This window comes from Sus scrofa, chromosome X (genome assembly GCF_000003025.6).
Source record: "Sus scrofa isolate TJ Tabasco breed Duroc chromosome X, Sscrofa11.1, whole genome shotgun sequence".
Classification (NCBI taxonomy): Eukaryota; Metazoa; Chordata; class Mammalia; order Artiodactyla; family Suidae; genus Sus; species Sus scrofa.
The window spans coordinates 34,381,682-34,400,759 of record NC_010461.5 but is presented as its reverse complement, the minus strand read 5'-3'; the positions used below and the strand labels follow the sequence as shown (position 1 = coordinate 34,400,759).

Genomic DNA, 19,078 nt, shown 5'->3' with positions numbered 1-19,078 from the left:
ATGGTTCAAAACGAATGGTGGATAAGACTGCTGACACCTTAGCATAAATCAGGACTATAGAACCAAAAGTCATTATATTCTTCACTATCCCATCCAGGCAGTTTTGTTGTTTGTTTGTTTGTTTGGGGTGTTTTTAGGGCCACACCCATAGCATATGGAAGTTCCCAGGCTAGGGGTTGAATCAGAGCTGTAGCCACCAGCCTACACCACAGCCACAGCAACACCAGATCTGAGCCACATCTTCAACCTACACCAAAGCTCATGGCAATGCATCCTTAACCCACTGATTGAGGCCAGGGATCGAACTCGAGTCCTCATGGATACTAGACAAGTTCTTTATTGCTGAGCCACAACGGGAACTCCCCAGGCAGTTTTTTTGCTTGCTTTTGTCTTTTTGTCTTTTTAGGGCCGCACCCATGGCTTCAGGCAGTTTTTTAAAAAGCCAAATTCACTTATTAGTGCCTTTGATGAAGCAGTACAAATATTAATGTTAAATTTCAACCCTTGAGTACATATCTTTTTAATATTCTGCATGATGACATGAGGAGTAAGCATTAAGCTTTTCTGTTGCATAACAAAGTATGATTGTTTGAAGAAAAGCACATGTGCAGTTCTTTGAGTTTGTGTTGAACTAGCTGCCTTTTTCATGGTACACAAGTTTTAATTAAGAAAAAACAATAACTGACAAACTATGGTCATTTGGACTTGGGGATTTGGCAGACATCTTAAAAATGAGCAAAATGAATCTGTCACTTAAAGCTAAGTAATTCACGTATTTGTGGTCAAAGATAAAAATTGAGGAGTTCCTGTCGTGGTGCAGTGGTTAACGAATCCGATTAGGAACCAGAAGGTTGCGGGTTCGGTCCCTGCCCTTGCTCATTGGGTTAACGATCCGGCGTTGCCGTGAGCTGTGGTGTAGGTTGCAGACGCGGCTCGGATCCCGCGTTGCTGTGGCTCTGGCGTAGGCCAGAGGCTACAGCTCCGATTCGACCCCTAGCCTGGGAACCTCCATATGCCTCGGGAGCGGCCCTAGAAATGGCAAAAAGACAAAAAAAAAAAAAAAAAAAAAAGATAAAATTTGAGCATTTAAGAGAAAATTAGAATTGTGTAAAATTTTAATCTTTTTTACAGTACTTAAAGGTTTTTCTAATGAGATAGGTGGTTGTCTTGGTCCATTTGGGCTATTGTAAACAAAATAACATAGATTAAGTGGCTTATACACATCAGACTTCCCACGGACCTGGCGGTTGGGAAGGCCAAGATCAAGGTGCCAATATGGTTGTGCTCTGATGAGGACTCTATCCTGGTTCATAGCTGGCACCTTCTACCTGAGTCTTCACATGGCAGAAGGGGCTAGGGAGTTCTGTGGGGGCCCCTTCATAAGGCACTTATCTCATTTGTGAGGGCTGCACCCTCGTGACTTAAGTACTTCCCAAAGACCCCACGTCCTAATACTGTAGTCTTTGGGGGCTAGGATTTGAACATGGGAATTTGAGGGGGAGGTGCAGACATTCTGACCATAGCCACTGTGGTATTAACAAATGAACTTTTTTTAATAATGGTTTTTATTTTTTCCATTATAGCTGATTTACAGTGTTCTGTCAATTTCTACTCTACAGCAAGGTGACCCAGTTACACATACATGTATACATTCTTTTTTCTCACATTATCATGTTCCATCATAAGTGACTAGATATAGTTCCCAATGCTATACAGCAGGATCTCATTGCTTATCCACTCCAAAGGCAATAGTTGCATCTATTAACCCCAAATTCCCAATCCATCCCACTCCCTACCTCTCCCTCTTGTCAACCACAAGTCTGTTCTCCATGTCCATGATTTTCTTTTCTGTGGAAAGGTTCATTTGTGCCATATGTTAGATTCCAGATATAAGTGATATCATATGGTTTTTGTCTTTCTCTTTCTGACATACTTCACTTAGTGTGAGAATCTCTTGTTCCATCCATGTTGCTGCAAATGGCATTATTTTGTTCTTTTTTATGGCTGAGTAGTATTCCATTGTGTGTATATATACCACATCTTCCTAATCCAATCATCTGTCATGGACATTTAGCTTGTTTCCATGTCTTGGCTATTGTGAATAGTGCTGCAATGAATATGTGGGTGCATGTCCTTTTCAAGGAAAGTTTGGTCTGGATATATGCCCAAGAGTGGAATTGCTGGATCATAGGGTAGTTCTATGTATAGTTTTATAAGATACCTCCATACTGTTCTCCATAGTGGATGTACCAATTTACATTCCCACCAACAGTGCAGGAGGGTTCCCTTTTCTCCACACCCTCTCCAGCATTTGTTTTTTTGTGAACTTATTAACGATGGCCTTATTAATAAGATGGACTTAATAATTAATTATTAATAATTAATAAGATGGACTTATTAGTGATGGACTGGTGTGAGGTGGTACCTCATAGTATTTTCGATTTGCATTTCTCTAATAATCAGTGATGTTGAGCATTTTTTCATGTGCCTGTTGTCCATCTGTATATCTTCTTTGGAGAAATGTCTATTCAGGTCTTTTGCCCATTTTTCAATCGGGTTATTGGCTTTTTTGCTATTGAGTTGTATAAGTTGTTTGTCTATTTTAGAGATTAAGCCCTTGTCAGTTGCATCATTTGAAACTACTTTCTCCTATTCTGTAATTTTTTTTTATGGTTTTCCTTTGCTGTGCAAAAGCTTGTCAGTTTGATTAGGTTCCATTGGTTTATTTTTAACAAATGCAATATTTTGATTTTACATAATGTAATGGGCCATCACTTGGATGATCTACATAATTCTGAACAAATATTTTCCAAATGACCAATGTAGATTCACCCCTGGGCAAAAGATTTATTCAAAATGAAGTTTCATGTAACAGTGTCGAAAAGTTCCTTGATGCGGTTTCAGGTTCCACATTGCACCTAACCTTTTAAGGAGCTATCACTTGCGGAGTTTCAATGTAACATCCAAGAATATCCACAATTGTTTGAAAAGTCTACTACCCTTTAAACTCTGTGAGGCTTGATCATCTTCCTATACTTCAACACAGTAAAACACAGGGAAAGTGGAAACAGATAGGAGAATCCAGCTGTCTTCTATTAAGGCAGGCATTGAGGACACGTGCACAAACACAAATCAATGTTATCTACTCTATTCATTAACTTTGTTTTGGAATATATAGTTATTTTCATGAAATATAATAGGTTCACTATTGTTAGCTTTAAATTAGTCAGAATCAGAGTTCCCATTGTGGCTCAGCAGTAACAAACCCAATTAATATCCAGGAGGATGTGGGTTTGATCCCAGGCCTCGCTAAGTGGGTTAAGGAACCAACATTGTCATGGCCTGTAGTATAGGTCGCAGATGCAGCTCAGATCCCACATTGCTATGGCTGTGGTATAGACCAGCAGCTGCAGCTCCGATTTGACCCTAAAAAGCAAAATAATAATAATAATAATAAATATATAAATATTTCTAAAATTCCTCAGTCTTAATTTCTAATGTGATATATATCACATAAGCAAATATTTTTGAGATCTTTATAATTTATGAGAATGTAAAGAAGCCCTGAGAACAAACGTTCAAATAAGTCTTAGGGAGTTCCCGTTGTGGCATAGCAGAAATGAATCCGACTAGGAACCATGAAGTTGCGGATTTGATCCCTGGCCTCGCTCAGCGGGTTGAGGATCTGGCGTTGCCGTGAGCTGTAGTGTAGGTTGCAGACATGGCTCGGATCCCACGTTGTTGTGGCTCTGGTGTAGGCCGGCGGCTACAGCTCTGATTGGACCCCTAGCCTGGGAACCTCCATGTGCCACACCCATGGGTGCGACCCTAAAAAGACAAAAGACAAAAATAAATAAATAGGTCTTAAGAACCATTTGGAAACTTCCTTTGAGCACTTCTGCCCTCAAACAAAGATGAATAAACCCTGATAAATTCTTCCTAATCCCTTTCCCCTTTTATCAGCTAGACCCCAAGTCTGACAATTGCCAGATGCCTCTGATTCATTTCATGTAAATGTACATTCCTGGCATGCTTTCCTAAACAAGGGTTTTGTCACTTTGATTAGATTTTTGGACTTGTTTGCTTCCATGATTTGGTTTGGCAAAGAGCCAGGTCATTCCCTTGGGTAGCATTTGTATTCACAAACCAGCTTCTAGAACAGAGGTGGTTCAACTGAATCAGCTGCTGGTTTCTGCCAGCTTCAGAAGACGAGCTCATTCTTTGCCCTTTTTTGAACACCAACTGTTCTACTCAGTATGTTTCTGGTAGTGGGATATAATTTTGTTATAAAGGGCCAAAGAAATAAAGTATTAGAAACAATCCATCAAACAAAAGGAGGCTAATATTTATTTAGCACTTGCTCTAAGCCAGATACTCTGCAGGAACACTATGAGATGGGCATTAATATTCCCGTTTTACAGATAAGGAGAGCAAGGTTCGATAGTTAGTACATAGCGGAAGAAGTATTAAACCCAGGCTAAAGACAGATGACTCCAAAGACAGATCAATAATCAGAGGATCTGGGTATGTCAAATGCTTTATGGTGGTGCTTTATGGATTTGGGGATAGAGACGCCTCAAACAAGTCTCTAGAATTACCTTATATTAATGACTCTCCAAGTATGGTTCCTGGACCAGCACCATTGGCATTCCTGGGGATGTGTTAAAAATGCAGATTCTCCGAGTTCTCTTGTGGTGCAGTAGGTTAAGGATCCCGCGTTGTCACTGCAGCAGTTTGGGTCCATACTATAGCGTGGGTTCCTTCCCTGGCCCGGGAACTGGAACATCTACATGCCTTGGATGTGGCCAAAAATAAAAAAACTGCAGATTCTCAGGCCCCAATCCATATACCTGCCAAATAAGTAGCTTTGGGGGAGTCAGGAAGCCAATGCAATGGGCAGACCAACTAAACAGCTGCCAGAGTTGCTGACCTATAAAGGTGTTAAAATATCACAAATAAATCTGCCCTATTTTGTCAGTTAATTCAGATCTACTCTTCACTGGGGAAAGTAAATTGGTCTCCTATTCCATGCACCTAATAATTTCCTCATTATGAGTTTGAACATGTGACAGGAAAATAACTCTTGTTATTTATAATGTTCTGCTTCCTTCTGAGAAAGACTGATCCTGGTGATGGGGAAAGTTTTGCTTGCTCAAGCACGAGCTCCTCACCATTTGTCTAATGGCCTCTTATCTTCCTACTCCTCCCTTGATGCCTTGAAGCACAGTACAGACCTCTGAAAAATCTTATTCTTGGATCGCCTTAGCTCAGATTCCCTAGAAGCAGAGCCCACAGTGGGGCTTCCTGTGCAAATGTGTTACTGTGGACGCACTCTCAGGAGAAGAGAAGCAGGGGCAGTCGGTTAAATAAACATCAGGGGGAGCCGACCAAGGATATGGTCTCAGGTATTAGCCTCAACCTGATCCCATGGGGAGCTCTGGAGCATGAATTTCACCACAAGGTTGGTCCCGCCTACAAGGAAGGGAGCCAAGTTTCCACACACCTCTCTCTCAGTTACTCATTGACTGTGAATTGCCAGTGGTGGGGTGAGGGTTGGCCTCTAACCTCTTGGGCTAAATGGTTCCTGATGGCTGAGAGTAAAGCTTCAAGAAAAAAGGGAGGCTGTAAGCTATTAGCATCCAGGCCTGACAGCAGCTGGGGGATAGGCGAAGTCAAGGAAAGGGCCTCAGGATGGGGCACCAACAGCACCTGCATGAGGGCTCTTTGGATCTTTGTTCATTTCTCTGAATAAATGTATCCATCTCTGCTTAGGTGCGAACCCTCCCATCTGCTGGCCTCACAGAATCATAGTCCCAGACCAGCCTGTTTCCTGTGCCCCACTCAGCCTATGAGGGAATTAGATCAAGCAGCTCCATTTGTAGGGTCTCGGATCGTTTGCAGAGGGGAGCTGAACCCATGTATCATCCTTCCCTGTAGAATATCTTAGAAACATTTTGTTGTTATTTCCCCTTCCCTCCTATTGTAAAATGAAAGGATAATCTATGTTATTTCTAAGCCTCATGCCCAGTTTAAAAATTCCTTTGCCTAATGATTTTGCTCCAGAAGGCAGCTGCTGTGCTTGCATTGCCTTGGAGAATGAGTTTCACCAAAATGTTGCTTAGAAACTAAAACTAGTGCCATTGATATGTCAGGCACTATTCAAATGGAAAAGATTTCGTCCCTGTGAAGGATTTCACTTCCATTTGCTCTGACCAAGATTCTTTCTATCAAGAATTGATACTAAATTTTCTGGACAATTCTTAGGGATGAATTTTTCTTTAAAATATTAAAGAACCGCAGAGTTGATCTCAAATTCCCGCCTCAATGATCTGTGTCATATATTTGCCACATAAAGATGCACAGACACCATCATTGCCATTGTGGAATCTTTATGATATTGTGATACAAACTGAGGCAAAACACCGGAAACCTCACTGAAGTGTCCCCATGTGTCTCATTTTAATCAAGTGCAAGGTGATATTGAAAAAAAATGCTTGATATAATTAATTGATGGTAGGGCTGCTGGTACCAGATACTAGCCCTTTGTATGACTTAAAGCAAGGCACCTATTCAGGCTTATAAAATACTGAAAAGTATCCCCTCTGGTGGATGGACAGTCTACAACAAAAGTCACTCCCCTCTCCTGGCTGTAAAGCCTATAAGGAGGTAACTAAAGTGTAGACCAGGTTTTAACCTTTACTCGTGTCTTTTACCCAAGACCTTTACACAGAGTCTATCTTGCATGTCAGTATGTGGGGTTCCTGGTTGTAGGAGCCCCATCATTGTGACTTGACTGGTTTTCCACTCTTTGATATGACCTTTCATATTTGTCACCAACCCTACAAAATTGGTGAGTGGTGCCATGTCTCAAGACGTGCTGCAACCATCTCCATAATCTCGACACTGATGGGAACATCCAAGACAAAAAGGCCCCCCAAAGAATGTGTTCTGGATACCCTCTCTGTATGTGTCTTTCTTCCTTTTTATTATGTGAGATTTGCTTTGGAACTTTGGCCTTGGACCAAGCAGCCCTCACCATTTTAACTGAAGGTCTAGGGTCACTTATTTGTTTAGGAGGTCTACTATGGCATTGCCATGCTAATCTAGGCAGATCTTTCACCCTGGGCAGTTTACAATAGTCAAATCATTCAGCTCAACATTCGTTCAAAATATCTGACTTTAGTTTACTAAAGTTCCTAGAAACTTATCACTGCAGAAAAAACTAACAACTGATAATTCTTCCCCACCATTGAAATCATTGCAGTGTAACCACATGATATTTTTCCCTCCAGTGTTACAATGGAGAAAGCCTGGAAGAAAGGAGTTCTTTGGCCAGTTACATTAATTAAGTTGATAGGATCTGTTATGTGCACCAGCGATCCAAGGGGTCATTGCTGGAGTTTTTGTTGATCTCTGTCATTGCAGCAGTTACATAGGAAAGGGAATGAGGGGGGAAAGGGTAAAAAGAAACAGAAGATAAAATAGCTTTAAAAAATAATACTAAATGTTCCTTCCCTGTTATCTTTATTTCCAATAATAGACATAATGTCTTCTTAAGATGAAAAGTTAAGAAAGCAAATTTCATTCCAACAGGTTTGGGTTGAGAACAGTGTTGAATTGTGTGTTTATAAAAAAGAAAGCTTTGGGACTTTTTGAAGTAAAGTGACTACATTTTGGCAAGAATATGATACAAGTTCTTTCTGATTGAGGGAAGAAGATTATACCTTATATTTGGTTCAAAGACTAGCCAGTAAAGAGCTGAGAGCTCATTACCGTGGGAGACCATTTAGAAAGCAGAAGGAGGAAGTTCTCTTTTAGCACAGCGGGTTAAGGGTCTGGTGTTGCCGCAATTGCAGCTGGGGTTCGATTCCTGGCCCAGGAACTTCACATGCCTCAGATGTGGAAAAAAAAAAAAAAAAAAAAGAAAGAAAGAAAGAAAAGAAAAAGAAAGTCGAAAGATACTCAGGATTGTGGGAGTTCTCGTCGTGGCTCAGCAGAAACGAATCCGACTAGGAACCATGAGGTTGCTAGTTCGATCCCTGGCCTCGAACAGTGGGTTACAGATCTGGCATTGCCATGAGCTGTGGTGTACGTCGCAGTCGCAGCTTGGATCTGACATTGCTGTGGTTGTGGCTTAGGCCTTCGGCTGCAGCTCCAATTGGACCCCTAGCCTGGGAACTTCCATATGCCACAGGTGTGGCCCTAAAAAAAGGCAAAAAAAAAAAAAAAAAAAAGAAAGAAAGATACTCAGGATTATGTCCTTTGTATGTAGGCAGTTTGAAGGAGAGCTTCTCACAATCCACATGGCACCTTCTGGTTAAATTGTTCTTAGACCCTCTGCTGAAAGTAGAAACCCCACTCTTTCTTTCTCAGGTGCTTATAATAAATAACCATAAACATGAAAGTCACCTTTGATATTTACTAGAAAAATTTATTTTTCCTGTAATATTATGAAGCCCCCCCCCATGAAATATGCTTTATTGCATCTTCCTTGCAAATCTAATTTTTAATTCATCTCTTACTCATTGAAATCATAGCTGTCTACTGAAGAATATCAGTCAACCAGGCTGGAAACATTCTTCAAACAGTAGAAATGGAATGTAAAGATAATCACTTTTCTTGTCCTCTGTAAACTCTTTTTTATTTTATTTTTATTTATTTATTTATTTTGTCTTTTTGTCTTTTTAGGGCTGCGCTCGCAGCATATGGAGGTTCCCAGGCTAGGGGTCCAATCAGAGCTGTTGCTGCCGGCCTACGCCAGAGCCACAGCAACGCCAGATCCGAGCCACGTCTGTGACCTACACCACAGCTCACGGAACACCGGATCCTTGACCCACTGAGTGAGGCCAGGGATTAACCCGCAACCTCATGTTTCTTAGTCAGATTCGTTTCCGCTGAGCAACGACAGGAACTCCTAAACTCTTTTTTTTTTTTTTAAGTTTCATTTATTTAACATTTGAACTAAAGGTTTCAAATTATATCGTAATAATTCAACAATACAAATTTTGTTCACCCACAAGAGACATCTAGCTTTAATCGCATAATAATCCAGTAAAGCAAATTTTTATTATCTTGAAGAAAAATTAGAGGGAAAAATGGGCTGAAATGTGGCAAGCAGTAAATTTATGGAACTATCCCGTGTGTGGTGTGATGAGATGCATGACAAGCACAGACATGAAAAAATTAAATTTCTCCTGCTGGAGAATTTGAACCTACAAAGGTGTCACTAATGGATCTTATGTTCCTAGCTACATAGGCATGGTTCTACCACCTTGTTCACAAAGGCTTCTTTAGGTTTGTTACATTAAGTATTCATTATAGAAAAGAGATGTGTGCTCTCAAAGGACCCTCTTTCCCCAAATGACTGGAAAAAACTCCAGAGTTTGGACACAATTATAGTTGTTGTCTAAGAATTTCATCATTTCCTCTGCACATGAATGTCTGTCTACCTCATTTGCCTGAAAATTGCACTACATCAGCAAGATGGATCATTTAGCTTCCTTGTTGGTCCTGGGGGATACGAGCACAGCCCACAGATCTACCAGCAGCTGACTGCCTGGTAAATGTTTACTTATAAATTAGCGTGGGTGATAATTTATTAAGGCAATAAGCATAGATTACATTTAATGGCTTAGGCATTATGTGTTATGAACGCAGTATTTTATGTTTAGTTGAAGCAAATGTATATGGTTATTAATATGATACCCAAATGTAACTCAGAAATTGTGAATTGGAAAGTTTAAACCAAGTTAAGCCACATATGACAGTGCACAAGCACTTAAATTAAGGGCTTTAGGGAGGTTTCACAATGGCAAAGCAATATCATATCATTCACCCATACCATGCATCAGGATCTGTTTATTTCTTAGATTCTCTTCTCCTTCCCTTATCAACTGACTCATTCTGTTATGGGAGAACATGGTTTCCCTCTTGACAAGCATCACGGCATCAAAACTTCGGCTTCTGGAGCTGAGGCGAGTAATCTGTCAGCAGAGACACCATGACAGCCTGGGATGACACACAGAGAAAGAGAAAGAAAGAAATGGGTAAACATTAGCAAGAGTTGCTTAGTCACTTAGGGAAGGTGATCCAGGTCGCAACTTTGAAAGTCTGCAGTTGAAAGGTGTTTTCCCAAAGAAATGATAAAGGGACAGTTCCAATAAAGGGAGGTCAAGAAGGATCAGGCTGACTCAAATATATACAAGTGCCATGCTCATTTAGGCCTCATTCCAGGACTAGTAGGGGAGAGAGCTGAAATAAGGTACCAAGACAGTAGCCATGATTGGATTTTCCAGGCATAAGTGAAATCTAGGAATTGGCTGGTTTTAGAGAAATGGAATCTCTCCCATCCATGTTTACACTGCGGTTTGGGTATTTGTAACCTAGAGAAGTTTAGAATAAATCAAATGTAGACTAGTAAACGTAAATCGTTTGAGTTCATGCATAATGTCTTTCTGAAATCTGGGTCCTCATGAAAGAATGTTTATAACCAAGAGGACAGCTGCCCACTAGGCTGTCGGTTTCAAATGGGAGTTTTCACTTTTACTCTTCCCGACTTCCACAGTAATGACAATAGTAATAGTATCAGGAACAGTGACGGCAAATGCTTCTTGAGTGCTTACTACATTCCAGACGAAGTGCGTTATCCTGTGCTAGTCGGCTAAGAAATATTTGCCAGGCAGTGTGCTACGTGCTACAGTGAGATAGAAAGACATGTTATGCACTGTCTCCTTTAACACAACAACCATCTAAATCGGCTTCTGTTATTAGCATTTATAGATGAGGAACTTAATCCTGGAAACAACACAGAGTATAGAACTGGGTTTGGAGCCAGGTTTCTCTGACTCCCCTCTTAAGAGGTAGTTTTACTGCCTTTGCAGGTGCTTGCTCTTTCTTTCTGACCACACCGTACTTGTGTCCCTAGCCATATCAGAAGTGCAGGTTTTATATTTCACACGTGCTCATTGCATGTAGTTATTGAACAGTTCCCATGGGCTGAGCCCTGTGCTGACTGCTTTCTGTGCATCACACTACTTAGTATCCTTTCCCACTTGTGTGAGGTAGTAAGAGAGAGAAGATACAGCTGAGGAAAATGAAGCATAGCTGTTTTCCTGAGTGACGGTCCTAAGGGATGGATCTGAACCCGCTTGTCCTAGACCTTGACCATGATGCCCAAAGGACTCCTGCCTCATTTACTCCCCACGACCTTGCCAAGCTCCTTCTACTTTACTCCCATTTTCATATGGATAAACTAGGCTTCGAAGAGTTATGGTGCTCGCCCAACGTCACACAGAGAGCCAGAATTTTAACCTGATTCCCAAAGCCCATGTTCGAGAGCCAACCAGTACTCGATATTGCCTTCAGGCTAAAAAATGCATTGAACATGTATTTGGGTATTTCTCAAGTACCATGCTGGGTATGATGAAGAACCTTCCACATAAGATCAATGCTCTTATGAGGGCGTTTTCATTACAGGGAGGGACAGGCAACAAACAAATAGTGATCAATGTCCATTAGAAAAAGTAGCGATAAATGTCATTAGAAAAGAAAATTAAAAATGGGATAAAGGATGGGAATTCTCTTGTGGCGCAGCAGGTTAGGGGTCCGGTGTTGTCACTGCTATGGTGTGGGTTTGATCCCTGGTGCAGGAATTTTGACATGCTACGGGCACAGCCAAAAAACAAACAAACAAACACCCCCCCCCAAAAAAAAAAAACACAAGATAAAGCAGGCTGGGGAACCACTTAAGAGCAGGTGGCCAGGGAAGACCTTATTGAAGAATGACATTTAAGCTGAGATCTGAATGACAAGAAGAAAACAGGGAGGTCAAACTCTCGGATAAGAACATCTTCCTGGTAAAATACTTAAAGCTTTTTTCTGGGTTCTTGGGACCACATATCTAGTTTGGTTTGCTTGTGTTTATTTGTTTGTTTGTTTTGTCATGCTCACGGCATGTGGAAGTTCCCAGACCAGGGATCGAACCCTCACCACAGCAGTGACCCAAGCTACTGTAGTGACACTGCCAGATCCCCAACCCGCTGCACCACAAGAAAACTCCTGGTTTGGTACTTAATGGTCGTTGCATGGTCACACTTATTTTCAGATGTTAAATCTTAGAAAGTCAATTTGGAGTAGACTTGCCAGATTGAGTTAAATAAATAAATACAAATTGACATTTTTAGACAAACAACAATTTTTCTAAACTATAAATATGTCCCCAATATTACATGGGACATATCTGTACTAAATAATTATTTATTGTTTATCTGAAACTGCAGTTTAACTGGGTATCCTGTATTTTATCTGGCCCCCCTAACTTGGAGAGAAGAGATGATAAAATACTGTGAATTACATCCACAATGGTGTGGTGTATCTAAGGCTCATCCTGCAGTGCTTTGAAGTGTCAGATTTTCTTTAACAGGGTTTCTTGAGGTTGCTTTAACCACAGTAAAATTTGTGGGCAGAGGAAGAAACCCACCTGACTTTTTGTGAGTCCTACAGCCTTACTAACTATTGCAAAATACAAAAGCAAACTTTTTCAGGAGGAAAGGGTGTGTGTGTGTGTGTGTGTGTGTGTGTGTGTGTGTGTGTTTAAACAAAAAGATCCAAAGGACGGTGCAGTACAAATAGAATGATGTGATTACTGGAGTGTTCTGAAAGCACAGCTGGAAATCGCCCAGCAAGGACGGCTTAAAAAGCTGCTCCAAGTGCTGAAAGAGTACGCTTTTGCTTTAAAAATTTTATATGCCTTTAGAACAAGCCCTTCACCTTACTTAGTTATTACATTCGTCATCATGGGCCCTCAGTACCTGAGGCTAGATTGTATCTTTCCTTCTTTCTTCTGTCCTGATTTTAAATGAAACTGTGCGTGTGGAAATCATTCTCCAGACCGTGGTGCTGTCCAGTAGGACTTTCTGCCGTGATGGAAATGTCCTGTATCCGTGCCGTCCAATACAAGTAGTGTAGCCACCAGCCATATGTAGCTATCGAGCACTTAAATGTGGTTAGTATGTCAGAGGAATTGAATCTTATATTTTATTATATGGTAATTCACTTAAGTCTAAATTTAAATAGCCACATGCGCCTAGTGGCTACTGTATTGGATTGGGAAATTCTAGAGAAAAACAAGTATTGTGCCTTTAGAACATTCCAGAAAAATTTATTTCAGCAATTCAGAGCCTAAATGCCATTCTAAATAAGCTTCTAAGAATAATCTGTTTACCTTTAAAGTAGGAACTTAGACTAGACAATCTCTAAGGTCTCATCCCACTTGAAAATGCCATGCTCCAATGAATTGCATAGACTGTGCGGGGAAGACACAATATTCTTTTTTTTTGTCCTTTATCTCCAATGCCTGGCAGAGGGTCTGGCACAGAGTAGGTGCTCAGTATATGGTTGCTGAAATGAACTTGACTCAATGGTATCTCCAATCATCTGGCTCAGAGACATAAAGAGTACAGCATGTGTGTCACCGACTCCATTCCAGAATCCATGTCAGGCATCTCTAGTCAGTTATGCCACTCTTCCTTTCCAAGACCACGGCAGGCTTAGAACCTTCTGAACATAGGACTCTGAGTAACCTATTGATGAGATTGAGGATGTAAGATTGCAAGTCATTTGCCATCTGTACAGCTTGATCTGCTTATTTTATATGTGAGGAAACTGGGACTTTGAGAAGTAATTCTTACCCAAGATGTCACAGCTGACTAGGATCAAAAACAGAGCATTCAAGCTCTCCTTACTCCCAGTTGAGTATTCTTTCTATTTTATATTCTCTACTTTCTTTTTAATATAGCTACACCTCTCATGTTCTTTAAAATATATTTTCCCATTAGGGGAAATGGGTAACTCAGGAAAGTGGAAATATGGTAGAAAATGAGAGGGCATAAGGTTTCACCGTGTGTGTGTGTGTGTGTGTGTGTGTGTGTGTGTGTGTATGCAGATTTTATATATGTGTGTGTGAGTATCCTTGTAAACATTTGAACTGTATGAATACATTACGTACTTAATTTTTAAGTAAATTCAATTTAAATATGTGTTTAATAAGCTCTTTAAAAATTCAAAAGTGCAAAGCATCTTCATAAATGATCTTTTAGAAAGCTTACTTTTACTCTTACCAAAGTGGGTATAGAGGGAACATACCTCAACATAATAAAAGCCATTTATGACAAGCCCACAGCAAATATAACACTCAACAGTGAAAAGCTGAAAGCCTTCCCACTAAAATCTGGAACAAGACAAGGATGCCCATTCTCACCACTGTTATTCAACATAGTATTGGAAGTCCTAGCCACAGCAGTCAGACAAACAAAAGAAATAAAAGGCATCCAAATAGGAAGAGAAAAGATAAAACTGTCACTGTATGCAGACGACAGATACTATATATAGAAAACCCAAGGACTCAACCCCAAAATTACTTGAACTGATCAACACATTCAGCAAAGTAGCAGGATATAAGATTAACATTCAGAAATCAATCACATTTCTGTATACTAACAATGAAATATTAGAAAACGAATACAAAAATACAGTACCTTTAAAAATTGCACCCAAGAAAATCAAATACTTGGGAATAAACCTGACCAAGGAGGTGAGAGACTTATATGCTGAGAACTATAAAACATTAATCAAGGACATCAAAGAAGATATAAAGAAATGGAAAGATGGCCAATGCTCCTGGGCCGGAAAACTTAATATTGTAAAAATGGCCATACTACCCAAAGCGATCTACAGATGCAATGCAATCCCTGTCAAATTTCTCCTGACATTTTTCACAGAACTGGAATAAATATCCAAAAATTTATATGGAACCACAAAAGACCCAGAATTGCCAAAGCAATTCTGAGGAATAAAAACCAAGCAGGAGGCATAACTTTCCCAGACTTCAGGCAATATTACAAAGCCACAGTCATCAAGACAGTATGGGACTGGTACCAAACAGACATACAGACCAATGGAACAGAATAGAGAACCCAGAAATAAACCCAGACATCCACGGTCAATTCATCTTTGACAAAGGAGGCAAGAACATCAAATGGGAAAGAGACGGTCTTTTCAGCAAGTATTGCTGGGAAACTGGACAGCTGCATGCAAATCAATGAAACTAGAACACACCCTCACACCATGCACAAAAATGGCTGAAAGACTTAAATGTAAGACAAGACACCATCAAACTCCTGGAAGAGAACATAGGCAAAACATTCTCTGATATCAACCTTACAAATGTTTTCTCAGGTCAGTCTCCCAAAACAACAGAAATAAAAGCAAAAATAAACCAAAGGGACCTAATCAAATGGACAAGATTTTGCACAACAAAGGAAACTAAAACGAAAACAAAAAGACAACTTACCGAATGGGAGAAAAATAGTTTCAAATGATGCAACGGACAAGGGCTTAATCTCTAGAATATACAAGAAGCCTATAAAACTCAACAGCAAAAAAGCCAACAACCCAATGGAAAAATGGGCAAAAGACCTGAATAGACATTTCTCCGAGGAAGATTTACAGATGGCCAACAACCACATGAAAAAATGCTCAACATCCCTGATTATTAGAGAAATGCAAATCAAAGCTACTATGAGGTACCACCTCACACCAGTCAGATTGGCCATCATTAGTAAGTCCACAAATAAATGCTGGAGGGGGTGTGGAGAAAAGGTAACCCTCCTGCACTGTTGGTGGGAATCTAAGCTGGTACTATGGAAAACAGTTTGGAGATACCTTAGAAAACTATACATAGAACTACCATATAATCCAGCAATCCCACTCTTGGCCATATTTCCAGACAAAACTTTCCTTGAAAAAGACACATGCACCTGTATGTTCATTGCAGCACTATTCACAATAGCCAGGACAGGGAAACAACCCAAATGTCCATCGACAGATGATTGGATTAGGAAGATGTGGTATATACACACAATGGAATACTACTCAGCCATAAACAAGAACAATTTGCAGCAACATGGATGGAACTAGAAACTCTCATCCTGAGTGAAGTAAGTCAGAAAGAGAAAGACAAATACCGTATGATATCACTTATATCTGGAATCTAATATATGGCACAAATGAACCTTTCCACAGAAAAGAAAGTCATGGACTTGGAGAACAGACTTGTGGTTGCCAAGGGGAGTGGGAGGGAGTGGGGTGGTCTGGGAGTCTGGGGTTAATAGATGCAGACTATTGCATTTGGAATGGATGGGCAATGAGATCATGCTGAATAGCAATGGGAACTGTGTCTAATCACTTGTGATGAATCTATACATGTATGTGTAACTGGGTCACCACACTGTACAGTAGAAAATTGACAGAACAGTGTAAACCAGCTATAATGGAAAAAATAAAAGTCATTATAAAAAAAAAGAAAGCTTACTTTTAGTTTTTCCCCCATGGATTTCTAAAAGGTACCTGTTTTAACAGGTTTGGATTGATTTATCTCTGTAACTTTGGTCATCTTATGATAAAGAAAAGAGCTTGAGGAAAATTTTTTGCTATTTTTCTGAGGTACGTGATTGGAGAGCTTATATTTGCTTTTTTTGTCATCTGGATCTTTGCTACTCAAAACGTAGTCTGCAGGATGGCAGCATCTGTATTACCTGGTTGCTTGTTAGAAATGCTGACTCTTGGGCCTGTCTCAGACCAAATCTAAATCTGCATTTTAACAAGATCCCTAGGTGATTCAAATGGACATTAAAGCTTCAGAGGCACCGGTCTAAATGACATGACAATTGCCATTTTGGCCAAAGTTAGTGTCCTGAGATGGCAAGCTGGAAGGTACATTAAAAAAAAAAAAAAAAAAAAAAACCCAAATCATCCCTCTTATTAGATATGGAAAATTTAGCCTCATATACAACTTTGCATTGCAAAGGGAGTCATGATTAGCTTCCAGTCAGCTATAGGGGAGCTCAAATCTCTGCTGGTCACTGCACTAGATCAACAATGAAGATGATAATGGTCATCATAATATAATAACAATATTCACAGTGTATTAGATAACATACTAAATGTTTTATGTGTATTATTTTAATGCTCACAATAACCCTATCTAAATCCATGTATAGATTATATAAATAACTAGCAGATAGTCCTTTCCAGCTTGTTTTAATTGACTCCATAGATTGAAACTACATTTCCCAGATTCCCTTGCAGCTGGGGTGCAGGCCTGCCTCTTGGAGCTCCAAGCTCTAGACTTAGAACCCCAAGTGAACAACATGTAGAGGAAGCTATCTCTGGCAGATTGGATCTTCTGGCCCATATGCACGTGGAGGTATCTGGTTCAGCTGGGGAAGCTATACTGGAGTATCTGGCATTTAGTTTCCAGGGCATTAGGTACCAGGCCATGGGTGGTTCTATCAGTGGTGTTTTGGCTACAAAAGAACCACAGTGTTGCTGGGCAATTTTCCTGCCGATGTTGTTTCTGAATATGGTGTACAAGAATGATTCACTGCACCCTCTTTCCGCACATTAGTTCAGTAAGGTGCCTAATGTCTTTTAACAGATTCTTATATATCTGCCTGGAGTGGATTCTATTGTTTGCCGGTAAGACCCTGGCTGGTGTAGTAACTGAGACTAGTTAAATCACTAAAAGCTAAAAAAAAATGGTGGTACTAACTTATGGCACTTGAGTATTCCATTTTTCAGAGAAGAAAGTGATGTTTAGGATGTTGTAAAGCAGAGATATGTCGTTAGTATTTCCTAAAATAGCTGGGATGAAAATGAAACTACTCGTGTTTGGTTGAAGGGACTAACACTGTTTAAGATTAGTCTTGCTGCAATGTTGGAAATGTTCTATACCTAAAAACAAAGGTACCCGTGTGGCTAAAGCCAGTAGAGAAGCAAAACGATTACCTAGGCAAGGAATGAAAAGAAGAAAGAGAGGAGGAAGGAAAGACAATTTCTTCGAATACCTACTTTGTGTCAGGCACTGAATTAGGGGCTTCTCTAAACATTAACAAGGGGACTATAAAATTTTGGTATAAGAATTATACAGCTCAAAGGGTGGGGAAAAAATGTATACATGTAAGGATAACTTGATCCCCTTGCTGTACAGTGGAAAAATAAAATAAAAAAAAATAAAATAAAAATTAAAAAAAGAATTATACAGCTTATAATGGTTGGCAGGCAATGGTAGGTAGCGCTCAAGATGATCAAGAACATAAGACTTTGGACTAAAATAGATATATTTAGTTGGGGGTCACTTTTACTCCATTAAAAGTACACTGTAAATGCTTTCAGCAACAACAATCTATTCTGAGCCTTCTGGAAAAAAATATATATGCCATATAGGAAGTTCCCTGATGGCAAAACGTTGTCACCACTGTGGCTCTGGTTACAGCTGTGGTGCAGGTTCGATCCATGGCCCAGGAACTTCTGCATGCTGCAGGTATGGCCAAAATAAAAAAGAAGCCATTGGAGTTGCTGCTGTGGAATAATGGGTTAACCCTAACTGGTGTTGCTGTAGCTGTGGCTTGGATTCGATCCCTGGCCTGGGAACTTCCATGTGTCGCAGGTGGCCAAAAAAAAAAAATAATAATTGCCATATGAGCAAATGATGTATGCAGATAATCCCAGGTGCTTATTATTTACCAAAAGGAATGAAGGACCAAGTTGGGGCCACACGGAGAACTGCCTATCCTCCAGTCCCCATCGCTTGCTTACCATGATTGTCCACTTTCTGTTTTCAGCCTCCGGGAATACAAGTGATTGTGGAGAGTAAAACACTTCATCGTCCACTTCTTCTGGCTTTCTGGGCAGGCAGTGTAAAAATGTCCAGTCAGAGGCAGCAACTTCCGCAGTCTAAAGAAGAGATGAGGATAAGACTGTATTTTGACTCTTACATGCAGCTATCACTTTCGTCTTCTTCAGAGTCAGAGTCTTGGAGTCAGAGGTCAATGCGAAGGGTGAGAGAGGGGGGCGCACAGTGAGGGCTTAAGCTAAAAGCACCCAGTGGAAATGGATATGGTCCTTGCAACTTACGGAACTTCCTAGTCCTTTTTTTTTGATTTGGGGGATCATCATTCCAAATTAAACCACTAACTCGGTTTTCTGGTATCCTGTCTAGTGGGACAGTGGACATTTCAGT

General features: G+C 40.3%; 2 protein-coding genes across 2 annotated transcripts in view; one reads left to right on the top strand and one right to left on the bottom strand.

Annotated features, from left to right (window-relative positions):
• Nucleotides 1–19,078, top strand: part of RPGR (retinitis pigmentosa GTPase regulator) — a 283,854-nt gene that overhangs the window by 122,055 nt on the left and 142,721 nt on the right. The window lies entirely within an intron of this gene.
• The window catches only part of OTC (ornithine carbamoyltransferase), a 69,314-nt gene continuing 59,284 nt past the window's right edge, over nucleotides 9,049–19,078 (bottom strand). The window contains 2 exon segments of the mRNA NM_001164002.2: nucleotides 9,049–10,008; nucleotides 18,655–18,792. Coding sequence (NP_001157474.1) covers nucleotides 9,949–10,008; nucleotides 18,655–18,792 — 198 coding nt within the window. The 3' untranslated portion in view covers nucleotides 9,049–9,948.